This window comes from Nicrophorus vespilloides, unplaced genomic scaffold (genome assembly GCF_001412225.1).
Source record: "Nicrophorus vespilloides isolate i.1.1-1 unplaced genomic scaffold, Nicve_v1.0, whole genome shotgun sequence".
NCBI classification, from domain to species: Eukaryota; Metazoa; Arthropoda; class Insecta; order Coleoptera; family Silphidae; genus Nicrophorus; species Nicrophorus vespilloides.
The window spans coordinates 128,226-143,182 of NW_017099719.1; the positions used below are offsets into that span (position 1 = coordinate 128,226).

The 14,957-nt window shown below is 33.3% G+C and overlaps 2 protein-coding genes and 1 non-coding gene across 5 annotated transcripts in view; 1 reads left to right on the plus strand and 2 right to left on the minus strand.

The window, feature by feature from the left end:
- Positions 1–40: 40 nt before the first annotated feature.
- On the plus strand, positions 41–998 carry LOC108565361 (protein Dr1). 3 transcript variants are annotated; one of them, XM_017924783.1, is made up of 4 exons: positions 41–60; positions 164–199; positions 279–520; positions 572–998. In XM_017924783.1, exons 2-4 carry the CDS (start codon positions 186–188, stop codon positions 847–849), a joined length of 534 nt encoding a protein of 177 aa, XP_017780272.1. In that variant the 5' UTR covers positions 41–60; positions 164–185; the 3' UTR covers positions 850–998. The 3 variants fall into 3 exon arrangements, with proteins under 3 accessions (XP_017780272.1, XP_017780273.1, XP_017780274.1); XM_017924784.1 differs by lacking the exon at positions 41–60 and having other exon boundaries at positions 112–230; XM_017924785.1 differs by lacking the exon at positions 41–60 and having other exon boundaries at positions 119–195.
- A 1,133-nt stretch (positions 999–2,131) lies between these two features.
- Positions 2,132–14,957, minus strand: part of LOC108565363 — a 15,475-nt gene continuing 2,649 nt past the window's right edge. The window contains exons 3-5 of the mRNA XM_017924790.1: positions 3,068–3,324; positions 2,432–2,997; positions 2,132–2,367 (exon numbers count right to left, since the gene is read on the minus strand). Coding sequence (XP_017780279.1) covers positions 2,457–2,997; positions 3,068–3,324 — 798 coding nt within the window. The 3' untranslated portion in view covers positions 2,132–2,367; positions 2,432–2,456. The remainder of the gene's footprint in view (positions 2,368–2,431; positions 2,998–3,067; positions 3,325–14,957) is intronic.
- Trnae-cuc lies at positions 3,553–3,624 on the minus strand. Its single transcript has one exon. It is a non-coding gene; the product is annotated as a tRNA-Glu (tRNA).

Here is a 14,957-nt window from a genome sequence, read left to right on the forward strand (position 1 = left end):
GATCTTCATTGCAGAGAATTCTTCTTTTTTACCGACCTTCCCTTTTAATACCCATCTTGGGTGAGAATTGATTTAGGCAAAAGAGGTGATGCAAAGCATGTGCAGTTGCTCTAAAATGGCAGAAATGCCAACAAAACATAAGAATAAGTTGGTTATATTTTAGATTGTGAAATTGTAAAGTTGCCATGGTTGCCAGTATGTTCGTCCAATATTTCTCAATAAAATCATAGGTTAGAAATTCATTTATTTACAAACAATTTATTAATAAATTTTATTAGAATGACTACGCCTAATACATCTAGTGCAATAGGGAACAATGAGGACGACGAGTTGACTCTGCCTAGGGCAAGTATGAATAAGATGATTAAAGAACTAGTCCCATCTGTTAGAATAGCAAACGAAGCCCGAGAGCTGGTGTTGAACTGCTGCACTGAATTTATACATCTTCTCAGTTCAGAAGCGAATGAGATATGTAACCAACTGCATAAGAAAACAATAAATGCTGAGCATATATTTTTGGGTAAGTTAAACCACATTTATCTTTAAGATCATTTATGTTTTTTTTTTTAAGCATTGGAGAAATTGGGATTTGGCGACTATCAAGCTGAAGCTGAGGCTGTATTGAAAGATTGTAAGGCTGTAGCAGCCAAGAGAAGGAGGCAGAGCACAAGATTGGAAAATTTGGGCATTCCAGAAGAGGAATTACTTCGACAGCAGCAGGAACTTTTTGCTAGAGCGCGACAAGAACAAGCCTTTGCAGACCAACAACAATGGGAGCAATTGCAAGCTGCTGCACAGCAAGCTCAAGCAGCCTCCACACCCAATGATGATGTTGATGATTACTCATAATACATTCATAAGTAGTTTTAATTATTTATATATTAATTATATAAATTATAAAAGTTGGTTCAAATCACAAACATACCAACCAAAATTTGTTGTGGCTGTTAAACATCTAAAGTGGTTAGAAATAGGGCCAAAAGATTTTTTTTTATTAATATTAATTGATATAAATGTCTATAAATAGAAAAAAAATTAACAAACTTTATTTTGATTATTAAGACTATTTTTATTGTAGAAGTTTATTTATATAGAAACATAGTACGTTTCTTATGAAAGATATGAAAACTATTGTATTGTATTAACTTTAAATTATTAAGTACTATCATGCTCTTTGTAACCATTGATTAGAACTATTTGTAATAATTAATATTAGAAATAAGTAAAAATAGTAGTTTTTTTTTGCATATAACTATATAATCACACTGTTTCAAAAATATATAAATGGGAACCTTTATATATTTTAAATTTACTACTGTATGTATATAGAACAAGTATTATGAGAATGTAATTCAATAACAATATTTACTGCAACAATAAATTACCAAAACATAACTTATACTTACATTTTATCATGTCAATTGAAGACAAAAACTGTATAAAAGATGGAAATATGGTTGTAATGGTTAATCTAAAGCGGGTGGATTTGTATAGAATAAGAAGCTCGGAAATGTTCGCAGAGTTCCTCGCCGACGATGGCTCATATTTAACAGAGTGGGGTACTGCTCCCTGACCTGGATGCATTAATGAAGATTCAGACGTGCACCACAATTCATATAATAAAAAACAAGAAAATGAAAACTAACTTAAAGTTACATATGAGTTTTGAAACATACACATATGAAACAAGAAATAACAAAAAAAAACTTCCGAACGGAGAAGAGCAGAGTTGATGCGCTAAACAATTATATAATTGCAAAAGGGATCAAAATATACCAGTTACCAAATAAAAAAAAATAGAGGAATTTAGAATTTATAAAAATGTAAAAGAAGCTCGATCACAATACCAGTTTAAGGAACTCGAAGAACTACTGTAGAGGAGCTATATAAATAATGAAGCTATGTAAATAAAAGAAAAGAAGAAATTAAAATTTTCAGGGATGTTTCATGGTATCCCATACGAATAATTATTATTTATTATTGTAATGCCTTAAGAAATACATACGAAACGATAAAAATATTTACAAAAAAACATATATCCATCTTTGGTATAGAAATAATTTACATTAAAACGAAAATAATACATAGGAAACTTAAATTAAATGCTTTATAATTGCACTCAAACACAAAAATATACAAGTCACATTACATTTAAAATAAAACCTTACGTGCTAATAACCTAATCTTTGGGTTTTATACAAATTTACGAAGTGCTGTATTGTACGCTGAATTTATTAAAATCGTATTTGAAATGCAAGAAAAAACTGAGAAGCTGAGTGTTATTGAAAGAGGAGGCATTCATTCCAGACGAATTTCTTTGGTCAAGAGTCTCATAAAAAATGCTCCAGAGACGAACTAGATTCACTCCTATAAAAAAAAATTAAAAAAACGTTAATTTTTGAATACATTTTGTAATGTTATTGCAACTTACATTTAGAAATAATTTGGGGGGAAGTTTAAATGTAAAAGTAGTTTTCGTAGTCTGCATAGGAAGGGCTTTGACCGCTGTTACTTTTGCTGTTTTCGGCGATTGTAGGCGGGATACTGGATTTGGTAGTTGTTTTCGTTGCTTCTTTTTTGCTGCTTAAAAGGGATGATTGTGATTTAGATAGGTTCACAGACTGTTGGGTGGATTTCGTCGGTGAAGTTGATGAGGATATGGCTGGAGGCCAGTAGAATTTTCTTCGGGATAATGGAAGGTAATCGGGATTTCGGCGGATCAAGAAGTGGCATTTGTTAGTTGGAAGCCAAATAGCTTGTACTTGAAGTGGTCTATCGTCTGGGTGCAATTTTCGTTGTTGCTCTTTTTCGTTATTCACCTCGTACAAAGAAAATTGTTCTACGCGTTCCTTGCTGCTCGAACAATTCAGAAGGAGGTGAATTAAATCATCAACGGATGTTTTCGCACTTATCAATAGACTTTTATATTGTGAGTTGCTATTGAGAGCAGAGTCGTAAACTTTCACTAGTCCTCCGCGTCTTGTTTGTAGAGAAAATCTTGAAAAACAGAAAGATGCTTACGTTAATTCTGTTGGTTTATTGCAACAATTTGTATTGTAATTCTTACTTGGAATCGCCTTTGGGATGACAACTTTGTAAGACCGCTGGCCTCGCTTCTTCGTCAAGAGGCAGATGGGTGCGGACACCGGCTTTACGCATCGTAACTTCCATGCTGAGATAAAACAATTTCGGATCTCGATGCTTCATCTTGTACTTTCCAAGAAGAGTGGACACAACCTCTTTGCATGTTGTTTGAAATGTAATGCTCAGCGTTTTGTATTCAATGTCTGGACGAAGACATTTCGCATATACTTTTATTGTAGTCTGTAACAAGGCAATAATTTACATTAGAAATTAATTAATTGAAAAAAAAAATAGAGACAGATAATTTTATTGGCCCATTTAGGACCAAAGCGCTATCTACCCAATATAATATTATAATAATCAAAATTAAGGAAAGAGGTAAATATAAAGCATATTTTAAAAAAAGGTACATAGTTTTAAAAGTTTCTTGCATGAAATTAATTAGATCAACAGAAAATATAAAAAGAATTCCGGTACCGGGAATCGAACCCGAGCCTCCTGGGTGAGAGCCAGGTATCCTAGCCACTAGACCATACCGGACTTATATAATATTAAATTCATAAATTGAATTACAATAGTAGGTGGATTATTACCGTAACAAACAAGAAAATATATAATTACATTCTAGCCATTAATCAATATCAAAATTATTAAATGAATGTTCCATATGGAAGATGTTATTAAAAAAAACTGCAGAAAACTGCAAATTTAATAAATAAAGTAAATAAATTATGTTTGTAATATATTTATTTTATACATAATAATGCAGATAATTAAATTGGAAAGCCTTACGTGAATATTGCAAGCTGGAATGATTTCGTTAATAAGGTTTCTTCTCGGTATTGTGTACATTCTGTCTGTTTATGCAGAAAGCTAACGATTTTCTTTCAACGATTGAGTATAAACCATGAAAAGTGTGTATATTTGTAGGCAGCCGAACTAAAACTGGACTATTTTTTATCGGTGGATGTTGAGCGTCGCGACGTATCCGGTGGTGAGATCAAATATAAAAGCGGAGCGTCGCGGTCTACCAATGATTAATGTATGTTTTCTTCATATACTTTCGAACTCTTCGGTAATTTTGAAGCAATACATGTAAATCGAGCATGAAATCATCGCGATGAGCCTGCTTACAGAGCGTGTAATCATCAATTTGTATACCCCTTGTCACGATAAGGATTCAGAGGCGATTACATAATTCCAACGCACTTACTTTCATATTAACACATATTTCAGTTGCATCTCGTTGGTTGAGAGGATATGTGAATTATACAATCATGCGGTTTCAAGACACCACAAAAAGCGCCATTAAGGAAATCAACTCATTATGGGACAGCCCGAGGCGGATCTCGCGATCATTTACATTCCTGAAGAACGGGCATTGGATTTACCAATTTTTGAATACATATTGCCAACGCACCAAAGGCACAATTGCATTCGAGGATGCGAGCACGTGCTCGACAAGAATACGCTCTATTTCCGGACCGGATAATTCACCCTCGCCTCTCCTTCGAGGCCCTTATGGGCCGTTCTTAATGTTAAGCTAAACGATCCAACTTCCATGGGTGTTCGATTACCATTAAAATACCCTCCTTCCTGTGCTACTCGTTGCGGTCATTGTTCGGCACGTTCTCAAATTTAAACATCCCCCAACAAAAAAAAGCACACAATCTTTAATAACAGCTCAGACCACACAAAGAGCTCAAAGGATCCGTTCCATACCTTCAGGTATAATAACATAGTAATTATGCAATTTCTCTATTTATATCAAATTATATTCATCCACTAACCAGTAGTCGTAAATTGGTAAAGCAATAGTAAAAATAAGTCGTAACAATAACTTGCTCAACGGGTTTCCAATACACTCTAAAATTAAATAGTTATTCAGGAAAACACGCGTAAAGCAAATATAGTTATAAAAAAAAACTCTCAAATGGCATTTCAAAATTAATGGAAACGGTAAGTTGTTTTCAATTAAGCTTGATGGAAAGGTTTCAGCTGTCCATGCGGTGTTTCTCTATTTTCCGTAGAGGATCAAAATATTATGAAGAAGACGAAGTAAAAAAAAACTACAAAACTGGTCGCACGTGCGGACGCGCGAACTGATGTACTAAAATTACAACCCGAATGGATAATATTAGTTTGTAGTAAGGAGGGAATTTCGCCGATTTATGTGATGGCTTCTCGGATAATTAGATTCATTCCCGATTCATCAAAGAACAGGATGAAAACATGTCCGAGCCAAAAATATCAGTCATAAATAGCGGGAAGATTGTTGCGTAACTGTGTTGAATTTTCGGAATGCCAACACTTCCTTCCCATAACACTGCACCTAGTTATAATGCAGGACGATTAAGATACAACGTGGATAATCCATTTCCTGTAATGTTCAATTAATATTGCGCGCAACCAATTTCTCACAGCATTCGCGACGAATCCATCTTACGTAGCAGATTGAGGCCGATATTAATTAATATTTTTTCGTTAATTAAAAGTAAATTAATGTTTTTCGTTATTAAAAGAAATATCTATTAATTTGATAAACCATCACTGTCTTAAGATTAAGAGTAAGATTTTTTTCAACATAGAGAATCATTTTAAGCGTGACATATGCTTCAAAATTCATGTTTTTTTTTCAGTTTTGTTGTGAAAGGTAGGTGTTGGTTGGGGAGCCTTATGTTGCAGGAAATTTGTTTGGTACAGGATGTAAATAAGACGCCAAATGGCACGAGCTCAAAGATCCGCTGACCCTTTTCGGCGTCACCCTCACGGCACCATGTGTGCTGCAAATAAGGCTGCAACCCGAGAAGATTTATTCCCATTTAGGGTAGGTCTTCGCTCACTGCATTCTCTTGAAAAAAAAAACAAACAAAAACACGAATTTTAAGCGATTTTAACCCACTTTAAGGACAAAAATAACAGTCTAAAAATAAATGGATTTAGCCTTGATTACTCATTTACATTTACGCAATTAACAAATTTTATAAGCAACACTACATAAACGCCTATAATTCTAAGTTTATATTTTAATTTATTGTCTATTTCTATAGTATATTATTATATTTCTTTCTATTAAAATAATGTAGTTAATTCCTTTTCAAGCTTATTTCTTTACAATTCATCTCCGTTACATCTTTTTATGCGATTACCTAATAGAAGTAATAAACTAATTAAGTTTTTTTTCACAATTTTTTTTAACTTCATAGTAATTAGAATCCTATTCAAACTTCACACTTTGCTGGACGTACTGTAAAATATTCATTTCATTGAAATTAAACCTAATTAGATGCATTGCGATACAGTTTCATCGGAACGCACCATTCAGAACCAGTCCCGAATAGGAAGATTTTTTTACTTAGTATTCTGACCAAATGGCCGACAAAAAGAAAAGTTCTATCCTTCCGGCGTCCCAGAATGCGTTCCAAAACACATTGTGAGATATTAAAATTTTCGATCACGATTCTTGTTTGAAGCACCGCGCCCTTTTGTAAGATACCAATCTTCAGTCCTTCAGATTTTACATTTTATTATACAATTTAGAAAGCCAAATAAACATTAAACACCAAATTCTACAACAAGTAATTATCGATGTATAGTTATATTTATTGTTTTATAGTTTACGCAATGCACACGTTTTATTTTGTATCATAAACGTATGTATGTTTTATGTGTACCCGACAAATTGGTATTACATAAACAAGTTGTACTTTGTATTTGTACAACAGGGATGGGGGGACTAAATAAAGAATAGTTTTAGAAGTAAATAAAACACGTGCCCTGAATAATTCTAAATGAATATCCGAGCAGCTGTACAACTGTATGTGGGTTAATCTTAGCAGGAAGTGGATGTATGGAACTGATTTTTTCTTCCACGCTTTAGTTCAGCTTTGAAAGGGTTGGTTCGTTTAATTGCGATGGTAAAGAAGGGTACAGACACCGAGCACACGTGAACTAAATTTGGAACAGCATTCAAACATAAATAAATCCATACGCAACCCCTAAGATTTTACACATAATTAGATCAAATTAGGCTTATTCTATAATTGTACGTAGAAAGAAGAATGACTGCATCCTGAGAAGCAATTATGATTTGTATTACAAATTTATTAGTATATCCGTTTCAAAACAATTATGTGTAACGTTAGAAGCTATTGCAAAATGTCCGGTCTCACCTTTAATTGTTACTCTGCCAAGAATTGCAATCAGAGTAAATTTTAAGAAATGAAAACGATTCATTAAAAAAAAATCAATAATATCTACAATTCCCTTATGTTTTTAGGTATTAAAACAAGTTATTAATTAGTAGGTGTTTAAAATTGAATTAGACGAAAATAGTTGGCATTCACCCAATTCCCACAACTATTAAAGAATAGAACGCAAGACAAAAGTTTTAGGTAAATTACTTATTTCGCACCTAAAAATCACAATTGTTTCCAGGTGCTAACAATTAATTGTTCTTTCATACTAAAACTATTTCCATAAGTGATTAACCTTAATGCGCGATTGCAAAATGACTTTTATTTACAAAAAAAGAGATCCCTTGAGTGACAAATAATTACTTTTTACGACACTTTATAAGATCTGAGAGTGGTAAGTGAAATTTAACAAGTATTACTTTTATTATTTTGTTACTTGTTTCAAGATTGTAAATAATTAAGGAATAAATTATTTAAGAAAAAAATAATGAAGTAGTCTGCAACTTCTTTCCCATCGGCTCATGTAACATGACTACTGGCGCCTTCCGACCATCCAGTTCTACAGACTAGTGGCGCATTTCTTGCATAGTCTGCAACTTGAAAGAAAAACGACGCAAAATCTCTGCGAAGTATTTCAATTACACATGAAGAGGACAAAAACGTATTTTGAAAATTACGCATTTTCGCGCTCCAACAAATGATTAACACAATTCCACGCCGTTACCGTAATGGACGTAATCTGGAAATGGAAGGTATAAATCATCATCAACGCCCGCTGAAGTGAGATTAAGCCGTTGATAAATTGCATCTAACAAACAAATTGGGTGATTATAACTGTGAACGAGCGTAATTTATTCAGCATAGGAAGTCCTTCTATTTCATCCGAAATTACCAGTGCGTGCATGCAGCGGCAATTTTTGCAGTAATTTTCTAAATTGAACGAAATATGCAACTATTACCTAAAATACATTCAATCGTCGTAGGCGTTTATAATTTAGTTTCCTTTACTTCATAATCCAGATCGATTAGCCGCGAGCTTCAAAGTTCCAATCGCTTGAATCATATCCATTCGCGGCAATAACATTCGAGGAAATGTTGAAATTAGCACGACATTTAAATGCTAACAAAATGTATAAACGTAAAATAAGAATTCCAAGTATTTGAATCACCAAACTCGTTGAACGTAACTCGCTGTTATTACCAAAGCGAAATGAAGACATCTCATGCGTAAGAAGTGCGCGTATTTCAATGAAAAAAAAATCACGCGGAAATGCAATTGTCCATTGTCAGAAAGGCCCGTACCCACGCTTTCCCATATTTTTCAAATTGCCGCGAATTGCAGAATCCCACTGATGATTGTTAATTAGAAAGTTAATTATATTAAGATGCATGTGCAATCGTCGCTTTTAATTGCAACTGCGATACGCAAAATCCGCATGCTACTGTGACAAAGACACATGTTTAATTATCATAGAGTGGATTATTCCATTCTCATTTTCCTGTTCTCTGAATTCCTTAACGCAAAGTTTTCTCGATTGCTGCCGGATAATACTGCAATGCAGGAATATAAATCAACCTTGTATATGATTTACACAACTTGGAGATTAGAAGATTTTATTATAATCTTTTATTTTGTATTTCAAACAAATATATATTTTATCAGCAATGATCGCATTGTAAATATATTGAATTTTTGAGGAATTAGATAATCAATATGGAGATTAGCACACATTTTATTAAATTTATTATTTGTTTAGCATTATTCTAATAACAATAATTATTTATGTTAAAAATATTTATTTAATTAGCAAGGATCACAAAGTATACTAGTAGCAGTTAAGTAGTTTGAAGAAATATTGAGCAAATTTTAACAATACGATAGTTAATTAAACAAATAGTAATTCAAGACTCATTATGATAATTTCTTATACGTCATTATTTATGTTGATTTATGTATAAAAATAATGAATTCTCACAATTTGATGGTAGCTGTTGACATTTACATAAATACTAAATTAAACACGATTGTGTTCGTAAGTATCTTAAGTACATGAACAGTATAAACACTTGTAGGATTGAGGCGCCAGAGACTGCAGAAGTCTACTTACTTAAATAGCAAGTGCTATGTTCCACTGAGTGATATACGCATACATAAATTATGCATGCAATCTGTCAATTAAAGCTTCCCATTTTTCTTAAGAGAATAATAGAAATAAAACAACTCTAATCAACACAAATTGTGATAAGTACAGTAGTTACCCCTATTGGCCTGAAACTTAATGGATTTAGTCTAGCGAATTTCCTATAAATTCTAAAAGCGCAGCTGTTTCCTCTGCGAACAGCAAGGATGCAGGATACAAATCACAGCTGCTCCAATCTCGAAATACCTTCTAGCAAAATTAAAACTAAATATATTACTTTATTTTGATATTTTACATTATTGTTTTATTATTATCTGAGAAACTTGAGAATTACAGTCGCTACATCAACGAAATTGAATACTTGGCGACTTCTACAAATTGTAACGAAACACCTACACATATATTATATTCAGCGCAATTATATGTAATTGCAGATAGAGATGAAACAGCGGTGTTGGTATTGTGCAAATTTAGTCGGTTTCTCCGATTCGTTTTGTAATCGTCGGAGACACAATCGAAGTAGGTCTTTCCACGCTTACGCATTTCTTTTGTACCGAAGCCATTTGTACCTGGAAACTCTCTAAATTGGAGCGGATGCGTGCAGAAAGAAACCCACTCGATATGTGTAGAAAATTGCCTTGAAACAATGGTGAGAAGTGCAACAACACACGCGTCTTTATCAATTTGAAACACATATGTTTAATTGTTCGATTCGGTTTAATTAACAATTTAACACTGCAATTGCATTACCGTCTTATCTTATGTTTTGTCGTGTGTTACATTAATGCTTAATCAACTACATTTGATTGCAATATCATCAAAATTATTATACTTTTTTTAATAAATAAATAATTATAATTTCCACAGTATTTAATTTTAACTTTTAAAACACCCAATAAGGAATTTAATAACTATCTTGTCTTATTTATAGATTTTATGTGCTTACAGATATAAAACATGCTACTTGAATGTAAAGGTCTAAGATAATATTCTTGTATAATAAAATGTGCTTGTAATAATTTGTAAACATTCTTGAGAACATTAATGGATAATTAAAAATAAACTTTTCGAAAGTGAATCAAAAGGATTCAATCATTTCGGTTGAAAATAGACGACGTGTTTTTCGTTGCGATCAAATGACGAGATGTGTGTAAGGGGCGAACGGTTTGCACCTATTTAAATAATTGCATCGAAAATAAAACTTGCTTTGGGCGCGTTCGCATGATGCGTTTCGAAATAAATTTTAAAGTAAGTTTGGGACGAACACGAAAGCTAATTTTAGAGCTGTCTCCCTGCCTTCCTGAAAGCCAACACGACACGAAAATTTGTACCCACGCCTCCTCACCACTTTAATTCACATAAATCAAGGAATATTACAAATTACTACCCAGTGCTTCGACAACAAACAACAACAGAACAATGTCGCTATCAATCCAAAGTTATTACTTTTCGCACAACCAACGTAACTATCCCAAGTACCAAGAATGTAACAATACCGAAATAAATCTATAATTATTGAGAAACAACGTAGGATGTTATACCTTGCAAATTTGTCTTGTGAAAGCTGATTGATTAAAGGAAATTTATATGTGGACCGCTTTTGCGTAATGCCGATGATGCACGGTTACATAAACTCCTTTCGTTGCCGAACCAGCTCCGATGTTTCCTCTGCAACTTAATCAATTTAATAGCTGTTCCAAGAAAGTACAGGGTATGCATTACCTCTGAGAAAGGCTAGAAGTGGAGATTTTCATCGCGACACATTATTTACAAATACGCGTGCTGCGCCTTACAATATACCCCTACCCTTATCAGCTGTTGAATAATGCAGGAAATCCAGCGGACTTTAAATTGAATAGACATTACAGATACACATACAGCAAGAAACTATATGTTTTGTTGTTTGTTATTCTGCGTTACATTCACGTCATTGGATTCATGAATTTGCATTCAAATTACTTGACATCTGACTTTTGGATTTCCGTTACAGACAAATCTATGATTCCCATCACTTTTTTTTATTAGTAATCTTTAGAAAAACGATCCGAATTTAATTAAAAAAATAGATAGATACAACTATAACTACTTCTACATATATCTGCAGTTAGAAACTAGACCAGCATTTTCCGACGGCAGATCTTTATTACTTGAAAAAAAAAACAATGAAAATACTCAAAGAATGTTTGTGTCATTCCTCTTATTTTCTTGAGTTAATTTATAGGTAATTTATTCTTTGTATAGGTAGGATTGCGACAAAAATTCACACGAAGCTCGTTATGAAAATTAACATAAAATGACTAATAGGGAATTAAACGTCTTGTGCAAGGTTGAATTGTTTAATCGTATGAGAAAAGAATAACAATACGTTCGAAAAAAGTTAACTGATGAAATTGCGAACCGAACGTAATTACTTTAAAGCATCGTGTCTTGTTTTAAAATGATTTTATGCGATCAAAGATTTCTTGCGTGGAGTCGCAATGTGAAAGTCGTGGAATGACCTCTTCTCATTATTATTATTATATTATTGTAGAAGGAAATATTAATTTAAAAATAAAAATAAAACAATGGTGGCATGTCGCATATCCGTTTGCAATGTATCAGATTGTGCAGGAAATTGTAGCTTTCATAAAATCAGTTCGAGCTTCGTACTTTCAATTACTATTAAAGAGGATTTGAACGAGCAACTATGTAAAGAAAAACAAATCGGAGCAATTAAAGCAAGTTGAGAAGTACGTATAAAGATTCATATTTTTTTCTTCGGACCGGAAAACCTTCGTTAGATTATGCCGTTGTCAAAGGCAGTCTTTGTTTCTGAAATTACGGACTATCAGACTTAATAAATTAGTGACGGGCCCGAGTAATGAGGAAGCGGATTAAGAAGAGCACTAGAAAAGTTGCGTCGTTTAGTTCTAGTTACACTAAGTGTGCTTGAATGGAATCCGAAAATGGGAGTGGAATAGATTAAGTGTTTCATAAACGGCGCCCTGCTCAGGATTACCATCGAAACCAATATCCGTTTCTAATCCTCCGTTAAACTGTACAAATTAATTTGTCTGATTCGCGACGTCCGTGTGCAGCTCAGGAGGTTGTTGTTACCGACAATGGACGTGCAATACTCGCGTCGTTGGGTCTTTGTCCTTCCGTTCAGATTCCCAGGCAGGATTTTATTACATAAATATATATATATGTTATCACCATTTGTTATTTCCCACACGTATATTTGTAGAGAACTATTATAATACACATCATCAAGAACATCACAAATGTACCATGATTTGGAACCAGAAAAAAAGGTTTGGGTCGTTTCAAATCAATTAAATTATTTGTTCATTTTCTGAAGAACGCTCATTATTTAATCATTAACGAAATTACTGAAGATTTGACAACAAAGAGATGGTATTACTTAAGTTAATATTGCATTATTTACATAAACCGCTCATTTCAAAGAATACTTTTTGGTTCATAGTAAGCTTTAATTGAAAATGTTATACAACCAAGGCGGAAAATAATGGCTTATCCTATGTTACGTACAAAATTGCTATTGTGATGCTTGATTAACTTATAATATATGTTATTTTCCAAGTAATTGGTTCCTATATAGTTTCTATTTATTAGATCACGTAATCAATATCAGAATATCAATGTTTCTTTTTTTTATTTAAAAAGAAAATTATACTTAATTAATTACAGTTCAAAATAATATGTAATTATTTCAATAAATGTATTAATATTATTAAATTATGAATATTTATGATTTATTGAGTATTAACAAAATGGACAATTAATTATGTGAGATGTCGGATTTAAATTGGTAATAAAATTGAAAGCAAGTGGAATTGAGATTCTCATAAAATTGTAAAAGGAACCAACGTTTAGAAAGAAGACGTGCAAACCAGATGCCATGCGACACCATGAGAACATCCGATGGGAAAGAAACCTGTTACACGGTCCCTTCTTTCGGATGAAAATGAGAAGAGGAGGATGGACTGTTGCCGCGTCTCGGGGAGGCATCCTCTCAGAGGGAAAGAAAAGGACACGAAGCAATTCCGAGAAAGCAACAATGAGAAAGAAAGAACGACCAAGAAGGCCCCCGATGTCCATTACAATGCAGAGATATGGAATACTTTACGCCCCCCAGTTTCACGAAACTCGGCTCGTTTACAGTTAGAGGTGCGAAAAGGTTAAATTGGTCGCTCTATCAAACACCGCTCTTGCAGCCATAAACATTCCAAACAATCCAAAATAGGATTTCTTATCTATCTTAGCTTTTACACGCAGTTCCGGAAGCGTGAAAACGGTTTCCTAAAATTATAGGTTCAAAGAACAACAGGAAATTACTGATTGCTACATTTATTTTCTATTGAAATCGTATCAAATAACAACAAATTTCTCGATGTTCAGTTATTGCTTTTGTTATTCTAGGGCTTTTTCATATTTAAGGTCCAACCATTTCCGGCTTGGCGAGATTACAATAGGTTTCTTCGGGTACCATTGAAATCTCTCCGAAGAGTACCTAATTGTCGCCACAGCGTAAAAGTCAAGAGAGTAACACTTGTGAAACTCACAATGGAATTCAGAGGAAGCAGATTATATGCTTGAGATTGTGAGGTACGAGAAACCGCCAATAAATAACGAAGATCATAGCTGAAGACATTCCACGATACTTCCAAGTGTTAAATGCTCTCTTTAAAACTGGTAACATGATCGTAGACCAAAAGGTTTGAAAGAAGAAGAAAAAAAAACAAAAATATAATTTATAATGTCTTTAGAGGGGGAATTGTCTACAAACCAAATGGATTTAATGGTTCCAGTAGGGCTGGACGCAATTGGTTTGGATACACATAAAATCTTAGATAGCACATGTTGCACAAACACAATAAAGTCAGTATTTATGTATATGTGTTGCAGTGATAAGCAACTGCATAATGACTCTCTTTTAGTACACATTAGAACATACCCAATTAATAGATGATAAAGTTTAGAAATTATGCAAAAACAGATACGAGCGCCGACAAAAGGAGTAAAAGTATCCAATAGATTTTCAAGTGGAAAATATTTCATTTATCGCCGCGGCCGCGAACAGAAACCTCTTTCAACAGTCCGACCGAGGAAGCCCTCGAATTGAAATCACATCCATCCATTCGTATGTTAATCATTTCGAAAATATGCAATTCATTTGACATTTATTACTACGGACTTCATAACAGACTCCTTTGATGATTTTTTTACTTACTTATAATTATCAGAATCAAAATTATACATTTTTGATACATTCAAAGAACAAATATAATGTAATAATTGACGGAGTATATTTGTTTTGTTCTTCAATATGTATAATTAGACTAGCTATTTAATAAATTAGAATGAAACAGTATTATCATTAATATTGTTGATGTAACAATAAATATTTCCCACGGCATGTATCCTTAAGTATAGAGTTTAATATGAAGATAAATAGGAAGGAAACGAAAATAATAAATATGAGATTTAATTGTCCGCATGTGCAGAAATTCAATTTAGCCGTGGCAGATGGAAA